The following is a 17,424-nucleotide window of genomic DNA, read 5'->3' on the forward strand; positions in this document are numbered from 1 at the left end:
CCCACCACCGAAGCAGCTAGGCTCCCAGCCACGCCTTGCACCTGTGGCTGCCATAGTCTGTCTCTCCAAAACCAGCAGCCCAGGGACCTCTGAAGCACAAAGAACTGAACTCCCCAACCCCCTCAAACTCCTACTGCCCTAAGCCCTCTGACCTTCAGACCCCACCCATCTTTCCAGCCCCTTCCTCAGGCTCACCTCAGGGTCTTTGCATGGCCACAGCCCTGGTCCAGGTTATCCTCCATCCCGTGGAGTATGGCTTGGCAAGAGTCTGTGCTCATTGCTAAACCACCCATGCTGCACAGGTGGGCCCTGCAAGGCACCTGTCCACACTCACCAGGCCCACAATAAACCCTAAAGAAATAGATGATGCTGCCAAACACAGTACTGGCTGGCATTTCAGAACCAAAGGTACCCAGAAGCACCAGGACAGTGGCCACTCCCCGGTCCCTGGTGCTCTGCCTGGCCTGGAGAGCACACCAGGGCCCCTCTCTCCTGGCAGCACAATCCACACTTGCCACTCCACAGCCCCAACCACACCACCCACGGGCTGGGCCCACAGATGTGACACAACCAGCGCCGTGGAGCTGAGCGAGCCTGAGCTGCAAGGATACTCATACTCGAAGGAGATCCGTGTACAGTCCACAGAAAGGGCGTTCTCCTCGTCCTCGTTCCGGTGGTTGTGCCGGGACACGTGGCGCTGCAGGACGCCGACGTCAGTCACGTACTTCATCCTGGAAAGAAAGCCCCGCCAGCCGCCTGGGTGGGCGCCTTCCTCTCACACACAGCCAGGCCACGTGGCTTCCCTTCTTCCTTCTTCCCTCGGGAAGCACACCCCCCCCCGCCCCCCAGGCTCAGGAGCTGGCCCACCTCACGGGCTGTTCCAGCCAGCACTGATGGAGCTCCGCCACCACTGCGGAGAAGCCAAGTGTGGCTCCAGCACTAGGGCCTGGCGGCCGTGGCTGTGAGGAGGCTGGGAGAGGTGTGCTCTGGCTGGGCCCCTGTCCCCCTTCCACTCTCCTCTGGGTGGCGACTGTCCGGCCCTTTCTTTTTTTGAGACCTCCTGAGGGTGGGCACGGTGAGAGGCCACAATCCCATCCACCAGCCACAGTCAAGTGAACGGACACATAGTGTCAGTAATCCCAGCAGAGGGTATGGATCCCACACAGGAAGTGCTCCTGAGCACAGCAGGGGAGGGAAGACCCCAGTCCAGGTCCCTCTGCTGGTGGCCACTGAGCAGGACACTGACAGTGGAGCCTCACCAGAGGGGCTGCCACAGGTAAGGGACAGTATCTGGAAGTGCACGTGCCCCATGCCATCCTGAACACAAAAAAGGGGGAGCAAGGCCCAGCAAGGTGTCCAGGCCTATGAGACTCCGAACCCTCCTGGTCCCTGGGCTATACCGCGGGACTCTGGTGGGCAGAATGGGGTGGGAGGCAGGAAAAGGGGGCACAGGGATCTCTGCAAAATGCATAAAGGGTCCAGTATGCACAAAAGCTGTGCCACATGATAGGCAAGGGTGCCCTTGGACAAGGTTAGGGTATGGGACTCTGTTGATTCCCTTGGAGCTCCCATTTGATGGCCACCAGAATGGGGATGAGAGTGGGTGCCAGTACCCTATGCCTCCCTGGTGTCTACATTCTGGGGTAGCCCTTTAGCTCTCCATCAGGAGGGACGGGGAGCACCAAAGCCTGCCCACCGAGAGGCAAAAGAGGACTCGGCTCCATGCCAGTCCTCCTGGCAGTCCTTGCCAGCCTTCTCTATGTCTTTGAGATCACATCCACCCTTCCTGGCAGGATTCCTGGGGCCCTCACCTCCTCCTCCTAGCTCCCCACTACAAGGACATGTGGAGAGCAGGGAGACTGAGCTCCCTCCCTCACCTCTGGCTCCATCTGCTGGGCTCCCCAAGGGTGGACACAGCATCCACACCAGGTCACACACCACTCCACCACAGGTCCTAGTCCTAAGCCCTTCCTCCGTGAGGAGGATCCAGGCCCAAGGCCCACTCCCTCCTCCACAGGGATCTGCCACCCAACTTCCCACTGCCACATGGGGCTGCAGCCAGGCCAGGCCCAAGGCCACAGCACAGGCCAACCTCAGACAGTCTGAGGGAGCACATCCTTACTGGGTGATCTTGTCTTGTACCCACTGGTCTGTTAGTCCAACGATGGCCCACCTGGAAGAGAAGAGGGCAACAAAGCTCACAGGAGCGTCCTGCCAACATGGCCTGGCCCGGGCCCACCATCAGACAGGCAGTATCTCCGCTGCAGGGTAGAAAGGTTATGGGGCCATCTCAGAGCTCCTGGTCCAGTGTCACTGCCGTGGGAGCTTTGGGGACCCAGGAGAAAGATCTCCCAGGGCAAGGATGGCAGGCCTGACACTGTCTCTGTGTCCTGGCTGACCCCACCACTCTCTACTCTCTTCCTGCTGGAGTGGGACTACAGCAGACACCACATTCAGGTGCTAGTGGATCCTGGCGCATCGTTCCCCCTCCTAGCCTTTTGTGCCACCCGCCCCCTATGCAATATACCCTGTAGGATAGCAGACCCTCAACACGCCCATGTCTCCCTGTCTTAAAATGGTGGGACATGGAGCAGTAGCCTCTTACGAGCCTTCCAAGGTCCTGTCTCTTAGCTCATCTTTTGTGGATGAGATGATCATGGAGACCCAGGTTGGCCTGACCTCCCCAGGGTTGTGCCCAGCCCCTGGCAAGAGGGACTAGGACCTCAGGTGTGTACCCTTGGTCAGTCTCCAGGCTGCATCCTTCAACACCCTCCTCTGGGGTGAGAGCCGAGAATAGCCAGAGATGCTGGGTATAGGTAAGGCAGAGGACGCCCTGGAAGGTTCACCTGGGGGCAGGGTATCTGAGCACCCTATCTCAGTACAGCAAGCATCTCTTCAGAAGGTCTTCTTCAAAAAAAGGCCACCCTGCTATGTCTTCCCTGATCTACCCTTCCTCCTTCCAACCGTTCCACACATGCATTTCATTGTCCTTGTGCTGTTTCTGGAGTTTTCTGAAGGCATTTCACAGGGCCACATTCTGACATCAGTGCTCAACTGGGGTGCTTGTCGTGAGTGGGCTGTCAAGGGTACTTCTGAGCATACAGCAGGTGCTCAACAAAGGCTCCACAGTGCTGACATGGCAGTCACACACTGTGGCTTCAGGGCAAGGTAGAGGGCTCCCACCTGACCTTGCTGCAAGATCTCTTGATTTACAAGCTGGCCCCTGTGCCAAGATATGGGATTGTCAGGCCACACCATGGATGAGGATCTGAGGCAAAGAGAACTGAGCAAAGTGTCTGTGGATTACAGCTGGTCACCAGCTCAGGGTGATGACACAGCAACTCTGGGCTTCAGCGTGGCCAGTGCCTTGGTCCTGCCCCAGCCCTTGGCTGTCCTAAAACCCTGACTCAGCAAAGACCATTATAGTCCCCACTATGGGCTCAGGGCCAGGAAGGGCCTCCCCCCCTTCATCTCATGGAGAAAACCAGGACCCGAGCAGAGGGCTGAGCGGGGTGGAGAAGACCAGATCCAGACTTTCTTTGCTCAGACTCTGGGTTTAGTTTCTAAACCAGCTTAAGTTGTGTTGAGCACTCATGCTTATGGCCTGCATCGCAAACTCAGAGGTGGGCTAATGGGTATTCCTGTGCTGGATTCCACTGCACATTAGGGATGCAAACATGTCTAGCAAGGCCTGTTTTGTTCAAATTCCATGCTCCTTCTGTTATAAATTGACCAGGCATCAAAGTTGAATGACAGGGTGGGAAAGGCAGAGCTGTAGTCAGGCCCCACCCTTGACCCTCTGCATCCAACGGGGTCCCCTCCATTTCTCCCAGAACTTTATAGGCAGGCAAGAGTCTCAGGAAGAAAAGCAGGTCTATGAAAATTCCCGGAAAGGGGCTGTGTCTGATATTCCTGGTGGGAAACCCCACAGAGATGTCTTCCTCCAGACCCTGTTCTCACTGTGGGAGGACAGCTGCTTGGAGAGAAGGAAGCCCCACACAGCACTGGGGGGCCTACCTACCACAGCATATCGTTCAAGTCCTTGGACATCATCCACGCCAAGTCGAACATCACCATGGCTGACTGCAAGAAAAAAAGAAGGCTGAGATCCAAGGCAGCTGTGCTCAAAAGAAGGGTACACATTGGGGTTGGGCTGCACACCTGGGCCAGACCTGAGCTATCTAGGGTCCCAGCCAAGCCCCTGAAGATTGAAGGTCTTCCCAGCGAGGGAAGGAAGCATGGGTGGATTCTTGGTCAAACTGAGGGAAGAAGACAGAGTAACTCAAGTGATTTACAGGGGGGTCCTCTGTTAATTCACCATTCCTGTGGTGCACACTTTGTCATGCAAGGGAGAAGATCTGGATACAGCATCGTGCTGGGTCTCTACACATCTCACTGGTGCCTTGGTGATACCCAGGGAGGCACTGAAGGCCCCATGGGTTGGGGCCCATGTCCACATGCTCTTCCCGGAAGGCTGGCGGCCTTAAACACACACACACACACTACCAGGAAGGCTGGGTGAGGCAGGGCCTTTGTTACCGTTACCTGGACATTAAAGAGGGAGGGTGCCTCAGGACCTCTGTGGGGAGCTCTTTCTAACAGGGCTGTCTGCAGACAGAAGCATCTGCTCCCTGTGAGCAGAGTCTGGGTTTTGTTGGGAGACAACAAGAGGCATAAATGTCCAACCAGAAGACTTTGAAGTCCCATTAGCTGTGACACTGGGCTGCCCACCAGAATTTCCAAGGGAATGGTTCACACATGTGAAAGGAGCCAGGCCTCTGCCTCCCAACCCACCTCACTCACTGCTTAGAATTTTCCATGTCTTTGGGCAGAGCCAAAAGGACAAAAGATGATCCTTCAAAGGACAATGGGACCTTGACAGGAAAAGGGATACTAGAAATATGGTGTTCAGAGTTCAAGGTCCCAGGGCCAAATGCTAAAACTAAACACAAGATATTTTACTGGAAACTTATTTTTGAGGGCTCCTTAAAGCCCTGGGCTCTGCTCTACACTTCCAGAGTCAACACAGTGTTTTCCACGTGAAATTCTGTTCCGTAACATACACCATAATATGCAATTCTCTGAAATTCTCGAGGCCTCTGAAATTCTCAAGGTTTCTCTTCTTAGAGACTAAAACAGACTTGTTCTGTATTTTTGATGATGAACACAAATAAAAGCAGCTGTCCTAGGGGCACCTATTAGTGTGCAGGACCAACCTAAGAACTGCCTCAGAAATGAAGGCAGTACTCTTCCTTTTATGGAGAAGAAGTTTAAGCCTCAGAGGGGCTGCCCCAGGTTCAAACCAGGCTTTTGTGGCTTTAAAACCTATGCTCATTCCTCCTCATGTTTTAGGACACTGAGCCCTAGAATCAGAACTCTATGCTGAAGTACACCCATCCATACATACCGACGTCCCATGATATTCATACTGTTCGTAGTCAAAGAGGATATCTCTTCTGTAACGACATAAAATGCAGGCCCTCAGCAGGAAGCAGTGCAAGGAAGACCAACATTTGGAAAATGCTGAAACTTGACAGTATTCGGAGAAACACTGATTAAGTCAGCCACTTACAGACCCTTTCATAGGGTATACATGTACAGGGCAGGGAAGGGAGTGACAGGAAAGGCTTGTGGCAACAAAAAATGTAAAATGGCATAGACTAGTCCCAGAATCCCACTTCTAAGAAATTACCCTCACACAACAGTTCAAAGGAACAAGCAAACAGCACCATGTGCCCAAGGCTGTTCATCATCTCCCTACTTGTTGTGGCAAAATACTGGAAGTAACCTCCGGTTCAAAAAAGAAGGGGACTGGCCAAGTTAAGTACAGTGCATGTTATAAAAGCTGCTTGGAACTATCGAAACTGGTTATATTAAGTGAAAAAATGCAAAATGGTGTGCATATTATAATCATATAAAATATGCACAAGTATGGCTATTCCAGGAAGATTGACCCAAAGTCAGAAACTCTTCCGATCAGTGAATAGGATTCTATTCATTCTTCTTTCCTTATGGTTTTTCCACAGTGGTTTTTCAATGTCCTTCCACAAGCGGGTGGCTGAGAACAATACTTGTTTACAAATCAAGGATTGGGTCTAGCAAAGAATTCTCAGCTCAACAGCACGCCTACACAGTCACCTTGAGCTATAGTCACCTTTCCAGTTTTTTGTTTTTTGTTTTTTAAGATTTTATTTATTCATTTGAAAAAGAGTGAGCAGGAGGGAGAGGCAGAGAGAATCTGAAGCAGACTCCACACCGAGTGCAGAGCCCAATATGGCGCTTGATCTATGACTGCGAGATCATGACCTGAGCTGAAACCAAGAGATGGCTGCTGAACCGACTGAGCTGCCCCTGCGTCCCTAGAGCCCTTCACTTTTTAAAATTGATAATATGGAGAGGAATTAGGAATAATTCTGTTTCCTTTGCACACCCTTTTTTTCTATGGAAACCTTTACACAATTAGCATCTATCTCGTTTAGAAAGAACTTAACAAATAAAAGTACATCTGGAAAATTACAAAAAATAAAAGACAAGGGGCTGTTGCCCCTAACAGCATGTATTTGGGAGACCTCTGGGCCCAGTCCTGCCACTCGTAAGACTATAGGGTGATACAGAGGAGACCCAGAGCTCTTCTCCAATGCAGGGGCCACATGCTCACTCCTGGAGCCACCGACCCAGAATTTCTAAACTAAATGAACTACTCTCAAGTGGGCAAAAAAAATGTATCCAGGCCCCATGGAAAACACAAGTATTCCAGAGATTACGGGCTCTGTGGCACAGCATACTGCTTCAAATGTATACTCACCTCTGGGCCTCCCACTCTCTTCGCTGCCTCCTCTTCATGGTTCGTGCCACTATCTCCTGATGCGGGGACAAAGAGAACAAAGGGCTGAACAAAGAAGCCAGGAATTTATCCCTGTAGCCCAAGAAGGTTCTGATAAGGCACAAGCCACCAGGCATGGGCCCCCATCCCCCAGAGGGAAAACATGGGTCATTCATTCCCATGTCCTGAGTTCAGGCTGGTCCTGGAGGAGAGAGAAACTGAGATGGGGAATAGCCAGGACTCCTCTGGCCCACTGGCACTGAGGATACCAGATTGTGGACAGGAGCAGATGCATTTCCAGTGCCTGGTCCTGCTACACTGGCCATGCGCTCCGTCTGTCCATTCCAGCCTTCAATTCTCCTCACCACTGTGTGATCCAGAATAAGTACATCGCCACTTCATACTGGCTTCCCCACCAGATTAATAAGCACTAATGTTTCCTATATCCTTCCACGTGCCAGCCACTCTTCTAATTTGATAGACATGATCCCTTTAGTTCCTACAGCAAAGGCATGAGGTAGTGTGGCAGGTTTATAAATCTATGGTCCCAAGGCTCCTGCTTCCAGAAAGATGGAAATTTTCCATCTAATTTTCCCTATATGTCTGAAACGTAAATATATCTGAAAACCCTGTCAATATGCATAGAAAGCAAACAAAAGACTCTGGAAGGTGGAGAGGAAGGCCAACAAGCTGGGGGTCCTAGGACCTCAGGAGTGAGGTACAGATGAGTTCCCCAGGTTTTCGTATGGGCTTATATATCCTAGACTTGAAGCTGAAGAAGCCGGCAATGTGGAAACACCAATAGGCACAGAGGAAAAAGTCCCAACAAAAGCCAAGGACTCAGAGGAGCAGCCTCTAAAGACAGAAAGCTTTGAGATAATAACCGGCCCACTCAAGCCACCACACCAAGCCACTGGATAGTGGCCCCACCCCTATCCAGCCAGCAAAGGTCAAGTGGGAGCCTAGACTGCCACCCTGATAAACATCTCCCACCTGTAACACCTCCACCTTTCACTTGCAACACCTCATAACTTGCTCACTGTGGTGTTATCAGAGGAGGCCAAATAGTGAGCCTGGACCTTCCTTACCCAGTGGTAACAAAGAGCAACTCCTCTCGTGGCTAACAGAGGTTAAGTGGGAAACCTTGAAATTCTACCTCTGCCTGGCTATAAAGGGATCATGCTGCCCGCCCCCTGCTTTGCCAGTGTGATGTCAGAGAAAGCAGATAAAATGGAAGGTTTAAATAAGACCCAGAATCTCAAAATGTAATATAAAAATGTCCAGGTTTCATGTGAAAAGCACTTATCACACTAGGAACCAGGAATATCTCAAACTGAACACACGAAAAAAGAAATCCATAAATGCCAACACCAAGATGACAAAGATGTTAGAAGTATCTAACAAAGATTTTAAAGCAGCCACCACAAAAATTCTTTAACATAGTTGAAACGCATGAAAAAAAAAAAAAACAAAAACCCAGGAAGCTTTTACGAATAAGTAGAAAAATAGAGAAGAACCAAAGAGAAATTTATAAATGCAAAGTATAATAACTGAAATAGAAACTCAGTGGTTGGGCTTAAGAGCAGAATGGAGAAACAGAGGAAAGAACCAGCAGGTACAATGATAAAAATTATCCAGTCTGATCAAGAGAGGAAAACAGACTGGAAGAAAAAACCAACAGAACCTCACTAACATGTGAACCTACAACAAAAGACCTATCCTTCATGTCATTAGTGTCCTGGAAGGAGAGGAGAAAAAGGATTGGCTGAAAACCCACTTGAAGAAATAATGGCTGAAAAATGAAGAAATATGGCTCAAAATTTGGCAAGAGACATAAACCTACAGATTTAAGAAGCTGACTGAGTCCCGATAGGTTAAACTCAAAGAAATCCACACCAAGACCTATTGTAATTAAACTTCTGACCATTAGAGCCCCCAATTTTTTTTTAAAAATCTCACAAACAACAAAAGGAAATGACATTTTACCTATAGGATAAAACAGTTTGAATGGCAGCAGATTTCTCACCAGAAACCACGGAGGCTGGAAAAAGGAGCATAACTTTCAAGTGCTGACAGAAAAGAACTGCTAACCCCAAATCCCACACACAGTGAAAATATCTTTCAGGAACGAAGAGAAAAAAATTAAGAAAGTCTCAGAAAAAGGAAAACTAAGAGAATTTACTGCCAGCAGATTGCCTCTAAAAAAAAAAAGAAAAAAATATATGGTTAAGGGCGTTTCTATAAACAGAAGAAAATGAGAAAAGAAAAAACCCTGGGATGTCAGGATGGAAGAAAGAACATGCTGAGTAGAAACTAGATAAATACAATAGGCTTCCCTTATCCACTTGAGTTTTATTATCACGCTCTGTCGTTGAAGCAAAATTTATCCCACTGGGACAGCCCATGTGGATCTAAATGTACACAGAGGGTATTTTTTTTAGAAACTTACATTATAAATAGAGGAAAGTAAGGGAAGTAAAGGAATCTAAGATTTCTACAGTTATAGCCTATTTTCTCTATATCTCTTTGAGTATGCACCTTTATAAATAAAAATATTTCTGAGAATATATCTTGGATCTAAGTGTATTTACAAATCATGAGGATTTAATTACATTTGAAGTATTCTCAAAAGTTTTTGGGCACCTGGGTGGCTCAGTTGGTTAAGCATCTGCCTTAGGCTCAGGTCATGATCTCAGGGTCCTGGGATGGAGCCCCACATTGGGCTCTCTTCTCTGTGAGGAGTCTGCTTCCCCCTCTCACTCTCCCTTTGCTCTCTCTCTCTCTCAAATAAATAAAAAAAATCCTTTAAAAAAAAGTGTTAATTTTTATTAAAATCAGGTACGTAGGCCTAAACTTGAAAGAGAGCAAATACAAATTTAGAGCAGCAAGTAAAATACTCCATGAACAAGTGATAAATACTAGAAAATTGGACTGGTTTCCAATGTCATTCAAAATAAAACAAACAAAAAAAAGAGATGGGATCCCGGTTTAGGTTAAAAGATGATTGAAGAGAATAGTTAGTTACAACTGTGTCAACTCTGGCCGGATGATTCAGACACAAAAACAGCTATGGGAGCTTTGGGAGGGGCGCCTGGATGGCTCAGTGGGTTAAGCCTCTGCCTTCAGCTCAGGTCATGATCCCAGGGTCCTGGGATCGAGCCCCACGTCGGGCTCTCTGCTGGGGGGGAGCCTGCTTCCTCCTCTCTTTCTGCCTGTCTCTCTGCCTACTTGTGATCTGTCAAATAAATAAATAAATAAAATCTTTAAAAAAAAAATCTACTTTGGGGGCAATTAAAGAAATTGGAATATGGGTTGAATAGATGATGTTACTAATTTCTTATGTATGATGATGGTACAGTGTTTATAGAAGAGAATGTTCTTAGGAGAACAAATACTTAGGAAGTATTTGTCAGGGAGCATCATGGTGTCCACAACTCATTCTCAAATGAACTGGGGTGGGGGGGGGAGCATATGTAGAAAGAAGGCAAACTGGCAAAAAAGGAAAATGTGAAAAATTGCTGAATCCAGATGAAAGGTATATGGGTATTCACTGTACTATCTTTTTAACTGTTGTACACATTAGAAAAATATCAAAACAAAAACTTTGGAAAACAGTATGGAGGTTCCTCAAAAGTTAAAAATAGAGCCACCCTACGACCCAGGAACTGCTCTACTGGGTATTTATTCAAAGGATACAGACACAGTGAATCAAAGGTGCATGTGCACCCCAATGCTTATAGCAGCAATGTCTACAGCAGCCATAATGTGCAAAGAGCCCAGATGTTCATCAACAGATAAATGGATAAAGATGATGTGATATATATATATATATAATACACAATGGAATTATTATTTTTTTTTTAAAGATTTTATTTATTTATTTGTCAGAGAGAGAGGAGCGAGAGTGAGCACAGGCAGACAGAGAGGTAGGCAGAGGGAGAAGCAGGCTCCCTGCCAGGCAAGGAGCCCGATGTGGGACTCGATCCTAGGACGCTGGGATCATGACCTGAGCTGAAGGCAGGTGCTTAACCAACTGCACCACCCAGGCGTCCCTACACAATGGAATTATTATTCAAAATGAAATCTTGCCATTTTGCAATGACGTGGATGGAACTAGAGGGCATAATGCTAAGTGAAATGAGTCAAAGACAAATGCCATACAAGTTCACTCATATGTGGAATTTAAGAAATAAAACAGATGAACATAGGAGAAAGAAAGAAAAAATAAAATAAGATGAAAGTAGAGTGGAAAACAAACCATAAGAGACATGGATATCTAGGAAATAAACTGAGGTTTGCTGGAGGGGAGGTGGGTGGGGGCTGGCTAACTGGGTGATGGGCATTAAGGAGGGCACTTGAAGCAATGAACACTGGGTGTTATATGCAAATGATGAATCACTAAATTCTACCCCTGAAACGAATAATACAGTATATGTTCATTTGAATAAAGAATTAAAAAAACACTAAAATTATAAAACTTCTAGTATATGTGCTGCCGAAGCGAGCACAAATTATAAAACTTCTAAAAGAAATAAAAAAGCCAGTGGAAAATTATGTATATAATTATGAGTATCATAGAAAGCATTCACAAACTCAGATTCCAAATAGATGTACTAAGAAAGTTAATGGAAGTTCTGATGGGTTCTGACATTAGGAACCATCAACATTCTCTTTAACGCCAAAGCCACTGGTCAGTTCTGCTTGCCTATCCCCCCCACAGAGCCCTTGTATCTGTGGACATGCTACACTGAATGCTGGAAGATCCTAGGGATTTCCCTGGCTCCTTCCTTCCTCATTCAGGTCAAGTGTCCATATCCACCTTCATGAAAGCTGCCCATTCCCTGTCCAGCCCCTTATCTTGTTTTAGTTTTCCTCAAGCAACACAGCTCTCCCCTTGAAACCATCCTTGAACTATGTTCATTTATACATTCCATATGTCTCCCCCACTGCAAAGGAAGCTTTGTGAAGACAGGACTTTGTTCTCCCCGGGGACCCTAGAGCCTAACCAATATCTGGCACATATTAGGTGTTGATATACTTGTTAGTCAGGATGTAGAATTCCAAGATTCTAATCTGCAGAACGTGAATGTTCCCAGGGAACAATCCCACCAGATACTGATATGTGGGGCCCGATGGAAAGCAACTCATTAACAGAGAAAAGAATGCTATAAATAAAGGAGCATCGGATCACAAAAGAAGAGCTCTTAGAAATCAAAGCTTAGAAGATGAAGACCACAAGTTGGCCAGAGAGTGGAACAGATAAAGAGTTGGTCAAGAGGAAAGAGAATCAGAATGTGCCTGAGGTCCCTGATCAGACCACCCAAAACTCTACAGAAGGGACTGGTCAAAGGCGGGGAAGGCAAGGAGAAAACATTCCTACCTTTGCAGAACATGCCCTCTAGATGGACAGAATGTCCTGAATGTCCCCAAAATGGCTCAAAAGAGCTCTGCTCAAGCACCTTATTAGGAAGTGTCAGGCCAAGGATGAAGGGAAGAGCCCAAAACATTTCAGACGCAAGTTTCAGCATGCACACCAAGGATTGGGAGCCAAAAGGCCTCAGCTTCTTCCATAACACTTGAAAACTAGAATAAAACATGGCCCAAGGCACCTGGGTGGCTCAGTGGGTAAAAGCTTCTGCCTTCGGCTCAGGTCATGATCTCAAGGTCCTGGCATCGAGCCCCACATCAGGCTCTAGGCTCAGCAGGGAGCCTGCTTCCCTCCCCCGCCCCCGCTCTGCCTGCTGCTCTGCCTACTTGTGATCTCTCTCTCTCTCTGTCAAATAAATAAATAATATCTTTAAAAAAAAATAAAATAAGACATGGCTGTTAAAGGAAAACATTCCCATTAGAGGAATAATCACCTGCCATCTTTAATTTCCCAGGTAGCAGAAGCCACCACATTGAGTAGGCTACTTCTGTTGGCCAGGCCCCAGATCAGGTAAGCACCCCAGACCCAAAAGTCACGAGGCTCAAACTACTCTTATCTTTGCATGCAAGAGGCTTACCCTGGAATGACCACTGGGGACTGAACCTAGCTGAGAGCTACAGACCCATGCTGTTCCTCATGGTGACTGCCGAGAGCAAGTCTTGAGAAAATGAGGAAGGGAGTTGATGTTTATGCTATTTATTATTTTTCTTTATCACTTTTTTGGTAGATTTTATTTTTTATTTGAGAGAGAAAGCAAGGGGAGGAACAAAGTGGAAGGAGAGGGAGAGAGAATCTTGAGCAGACTCTGCATTGCATGTGGAGCCCGACATGGGTCTTGACCTCAAGACCCTGAGGTCATGACCTGAGCCAAAACCAAGAGTAGAGCGCTTAACTGGCTGAGCCACCAAGCCACCCCCGTATCACTTTTTTAAAAAGTATGTTCTCTAAGTGAAGAGCTGAGCCATTCTAAGTTTCATCTCATCTGACGAAATTCTACTGTATGGACAAGGATGTCAAAGGTCAGAGAAGTTCAGTAACCTGCCTGAGGCTGCATAGAGAGGGGATGGCAGAGCTCAGGGTCAAGACCCATGCTTGCTGAGTCCCAGCTAACCTTGGGCCCTGCAGGCTCCAGTCTGAGCTCTGACCTATGGGAATGACAAGTTCCTCAAGACTATGGGAAGTCCCAAACTCACCTCTTCCAACCGTGTGCGCTTCTCAGAAGGCTCTGACCCATTGTCACTTTCACTTCCTGAATGTTCTTCATCCTCTTCTTCATCCCTAAAGATATCATCATAGGCAGGAACTTCAAGGTCATCATCTTGTTTAATGAGTAGTTTGATCTAAGGTTAAAACAAAAAGCAATCAAGGCTCTCCTCTCTCATTGACAGAAAATTCTCCGTCACATGTTTTTCTCCTGGAGAATCTTATTTCCCAATGAACTGACTCGTTCAGTTTTCTGTACAGAGTCCCCTGTTTGAGAGAAGAATTTCCGACTTCTCAAGCATTTTCCTGTTTTCATTTCCGCTCCCTGAGGCACTGGAGTTGTACCACACAATACGAGAAAATTCCAAAGATTTAAAACTATCCCCAATCATTGAAGTCTGAGAAAAAAGCTCCCTCTTACGCCACACACTAAGCAAACAAAATGAATACCCTCCAACTTGGACTCTGACGGAAAACCTGAAGATGTGTGACACTTCAGTGCATACAACTGCTGCCTCTAGAAGCAGGGCCAAGCTGATTTTGCTTCGAGAGAGAACTTCAGGGCCAACCGTTTGATAACAAGGCTGGGGATTGGGGAGGGTCAACTCAGAGAATGGTTAGGTGGCCGCCCTGTGCCAAGCTCCATGCTTACTGCTGGGGCTCAAAGAGGAAGCACAGCATGGCCATTTTAGGCTAATAGTGGCCTCTTACGCTATCGTCTTCTGGTCCTCACACCACCCTTTGGCTGGACAGAGAAAGTGCTAGCCCCATTTGTAGGGCTAATGCCTCTAAATCCTTTTATTCAATGAGGTCAGCTGGGCCTGAGCTCGGAGGGCAGGCTCAGTGCAGACTTCTGATCCCTACACTTCAAAGGTGAAGTGAATTCCAAAATGCATTCTGAGCGCCTCCAAGGCTTAGGCGCCATGTTTCTCACCAGAGAAAAGCAAGACCAGGTTCTTGCCCCTCAGGCTGTTCCAACTCCTATAGCAGAGGTGGATATGTGCCTTGCTTAGATCACTAGATGCGATGTTGTCCATAATATAAGAGGTACAGAAAGATGGACAGGAGAACTCAGGGAAGACATGTGCCCCAAAGGTCGAGTTACCTGGGCATCATTGTACACATTCACGACGTTGACTGGTCTGTGGGTGTCACACACAAAAAATATGGCATCTTCGTCAGGCTGGAGGATATCCAACAGGTCTATGTTAGCTCCACAGTTTATGAGGATAAAATAATGGAACTGGAAAGGGGAGAGAGGAGAGGAGTTGTGAAGTAAGTGCCTTGAGGAGGTTCTTCACTTCAGCCTACTAGGCCCCTAAGTCCTTCTTCTGAGACACATCAAGCCCCTGGCACTGGTCAAGGCCTGGACAGTGAGAGGCTCCAAAAATGGCAAGCACTGGTCTGTATTAGTGCTTTAACATACTCCACATGCTATTTCATTTCCATGATGACACCATGAGACAGGCCCTATGGCTAGCCCTGTGACTGTCTCTGCTTCGCAGAGCAGCACATGGAGGCTCAGCATGACCCAGTTTCATGCACAGGACCAAGAAGTTGACGAGCAACAGACCAAGACTTTAAAGGCATAACAGAGCCTCTGCAGATCTCAGTCACCCTACCGGACTGTGCTGCCTCTGTACTAACAACGTCACACAGGTCTAAATTTGTAGCAAGTCTTGGGCAGCCCATACTCAATGGGCACATAATATTAAATTAAGTCTTATTACGTCCTATCACTGTAGAGAATCCCCTCCTTACAAACACCAAGTTGGCACCAGTATGCTCCTTCCGTGATGACAGGAGCTCCAGGCAAGGATTTATCTCCGCTAGACAGTCCAAAATGTGGCCACAGACCCCAAAGACCCTCTTCCCTACCACAGCCTTACCCTGTGGGATCTAAAATGTCCCATCTTTCAGTATAGCCCCATGCAGAGCTACCAGGAGTCCTGGCCTCTACTGTTTAAATTGCAAAGGGAGAAGACATATTCCTGGATTAACATTTGGAAGCTGGGATACTTCTTCTTGGAGAGAGAATGTAAACTAGTGGTGTAGTGGAACATAATTTTAACTAGCCCATATCAAAAACTAACTGCTAAACTCTAAGCAGCTTACAATGAAAATGTCTGCAACACAAATTCAAAGGCAGAGGGTGTCTGCCGTCACTATCTTTTTTTTTTTTTTTGGTTGTCAATTTTGTCTTTACAACTTGAGCGTAAGTCACCCTGTATAGCTCATTTTTTCCTTCCGTGTTGTCTAATATAACTGATAGTTAAATATACATACAATCTATCATGGACATAGAAAGAATGCTATGTAGTATGAAATTGCAACTGAGTAAAATAAGACTAATTATTCCAAAATACTTCTTCCATACCTGTTCTTTATGCTCAAGAAATGCAGTTTCAAGTTCTTGCCACCCAGAAACTGGAACCAGGGTATACTGCACGTGATCGCACTGGAACAGGGCCTGAGAGATATTAATTTCAAACCTATCAAATTTAGGACATCTACAATTAACTTTGAAAAACACTTAAAAAAAAAAAGATGGATTGAGAAATGAATGACATGTGATAAAGTAAGAATGGTAAAATGTTAATGGGGAAAACTAGGTTATGGGGATATGACTGTTCACTGTATCATTCTATCAACTTTGCCTAGTTTTTGAAAATTACGAAAGGAAAACATTGGGGGGGAAAGTTGATCTTATTTCTAGATCTTCTGAGAAGCAGTGCCTCACCCAAGGGCCTGAGCAAAGGTCATGTAAACACTGGGTCATATTCAAAACAGAACCAATGATCTTCTCTAATAGACGAAGGAATCTGAATTTCTGGTATTGTGTATGAAACCACGGTGCCCTCAGTTATCACAGAGTCCTCGGTCTGAAACCCTACATTCGCGAAGACACGCGGGGTCTAAGGGTCTCTCCAATGCAACCATTTTTTTGTCCCACGTTATTGCAAAATACTAACTAGTATTCCTACTTTTTGCCGAGTCCTTCCCTAACCCACGCAATACTCCTGCCAGCGACGAGTGCCCCTCCTAGGTTTCCTTTGCTCCAGCCCCTCTGGTAGCCTGAGCTCTCATCATGGAGGCAGGGGTGAAGAGAGGTTCCCTACTCTGCTCCTCACCTCCAGCCCCGACTTCCAGCCCACCCGGCACCAAACTCCTCCTGGGGCCCCGCCTGCATCCTCACCTTTCGCCCTGGCCCTTCCCTTCCAAAGTACGCAAGGCTTACCTGGAGGATCTTGCAAGCGCACAAAGCGTCCACGTCCGAAGCCACGAAGAGAAGGACCCTCTGTCGGTAGAAAAGCGCAGTTGAACGCAGAGACCCGAACACTGGCCCCTGGTGCCCTCCCGCGACCGCTCCCTCTCATCCCTTCCCCCCGACAAGGCCACGAAGTCCAAGAAAAGGGGTCACCTGGCTCTGGACCACCTCGTAGAACTCCTTGCGGAAATCGGACACGAACATGGCCACGGCGGCCGGACACCGAGAGTTAGTGCAGAAACTCCTGAGAGTTGCCGGGGTGGTCAAGACTCCCGCCAAATCAGGACTCGTCCGATTGGCCCAGGATCCAACCAATCGCTACTTAGTTCCCGGCCTTTCCCTCTTTCTCATTGGGTCATATTGGAGGCGGGCACTAGCACTCCGCCATTCAGGCTGGAAAAGTCAGTCCGGCTCCTAAAGGAGCGTCATCCACAGGCAGGACGCAAGCACGGTTGCCCACTTCAATCCTGACTCCCATTTACCCACAAATCTGACCCTTGGTGGACATCTTTAGTTTGGGAAGAGAAGCTTATTGTCTCCCACTGGGAACTCCAGGAAAAAGAAACCTCGCCATAAAATAAATTCACTTATACATCGAACGGACTCGTCAGTTTACGACTTCAAAAAGCTCTCGGCGTAGTTCGAAAGCGGATGTGTAGCTTACTTCCGCCAGCATCCTCGATGGCTGCAGGAAAAGCCGGG

At 47.4% G+C, this 17,424-nt stretch overlaps 1 protein-coding gene across 1 annotated transcript in view; it reads right to left on the reverse strand.

Moving 5' to 3' along the window:
- Positions 1 to 17,004, reverse strand: part of CDC45 (cell division cycle 45) — a 32,778-nt gene extending 15,774 nt beyond the window's left edge. The window contains exons 1-10 of the mRNA XM_044243718.1: positions 16,876 to 17,004; positions 16,693 to 16,752; positions 15,832 to 15,924; positions 14,560 to 14,697; positions 13,445 to 13,591; positions 6,806 to 6,861; positions 5,408 to 5,456; positions 4,022 to 4,083; positions 2,123 to 2,173; positions 612 to 731 (exon numbers count right to left, since the gene is read on the reverse strand). Of these exons, the coding sequence (XP_044099653.1) occupies positions 612 to 731; positions 2,123 to 2,173; positions 4,022 to 4,083; positions 5,408 to 5,456; positions 6,806 to 6,861; positions 13,445 to 13,591; positions 14,560 to 14,697; positions 15,832 to 15,924; positions 16,693 to 16,752; positions 16,876 to 16,926 (827 nt within the window). The 5' untranslated portion in view covers positions 16,927 to 17,004. The remainder of the gene's footprint in view (positions 1 to 611; positions 732 to 2,122; positions 2,174 to 4,021; positions 4,084 to 5,407; positions 5,457 to 6,805; positions 6,862 to 13,444; positions 13,592 to 14,559; positions 14,698 to 15,831; positions 15,925 to 16,692; positions 16,753 to 16,875) is intronic.
- Positions 17,005 to 17,424: the final 420 nt, after the last annotated feature.

The sequence above is a fragment of the Neovison vison genome, chromosome 3, assembly GCF_020171115.1.
Source record: "Neovison vison isolate M4711 chromosome 3, ASM_NN_V1, whole genome shotgun sequence".
NCBI lineage: Eukaryota > Metazoa > Chordata > Mammalia > Carnivora > Mustelidae > Neogale > Neogale vison.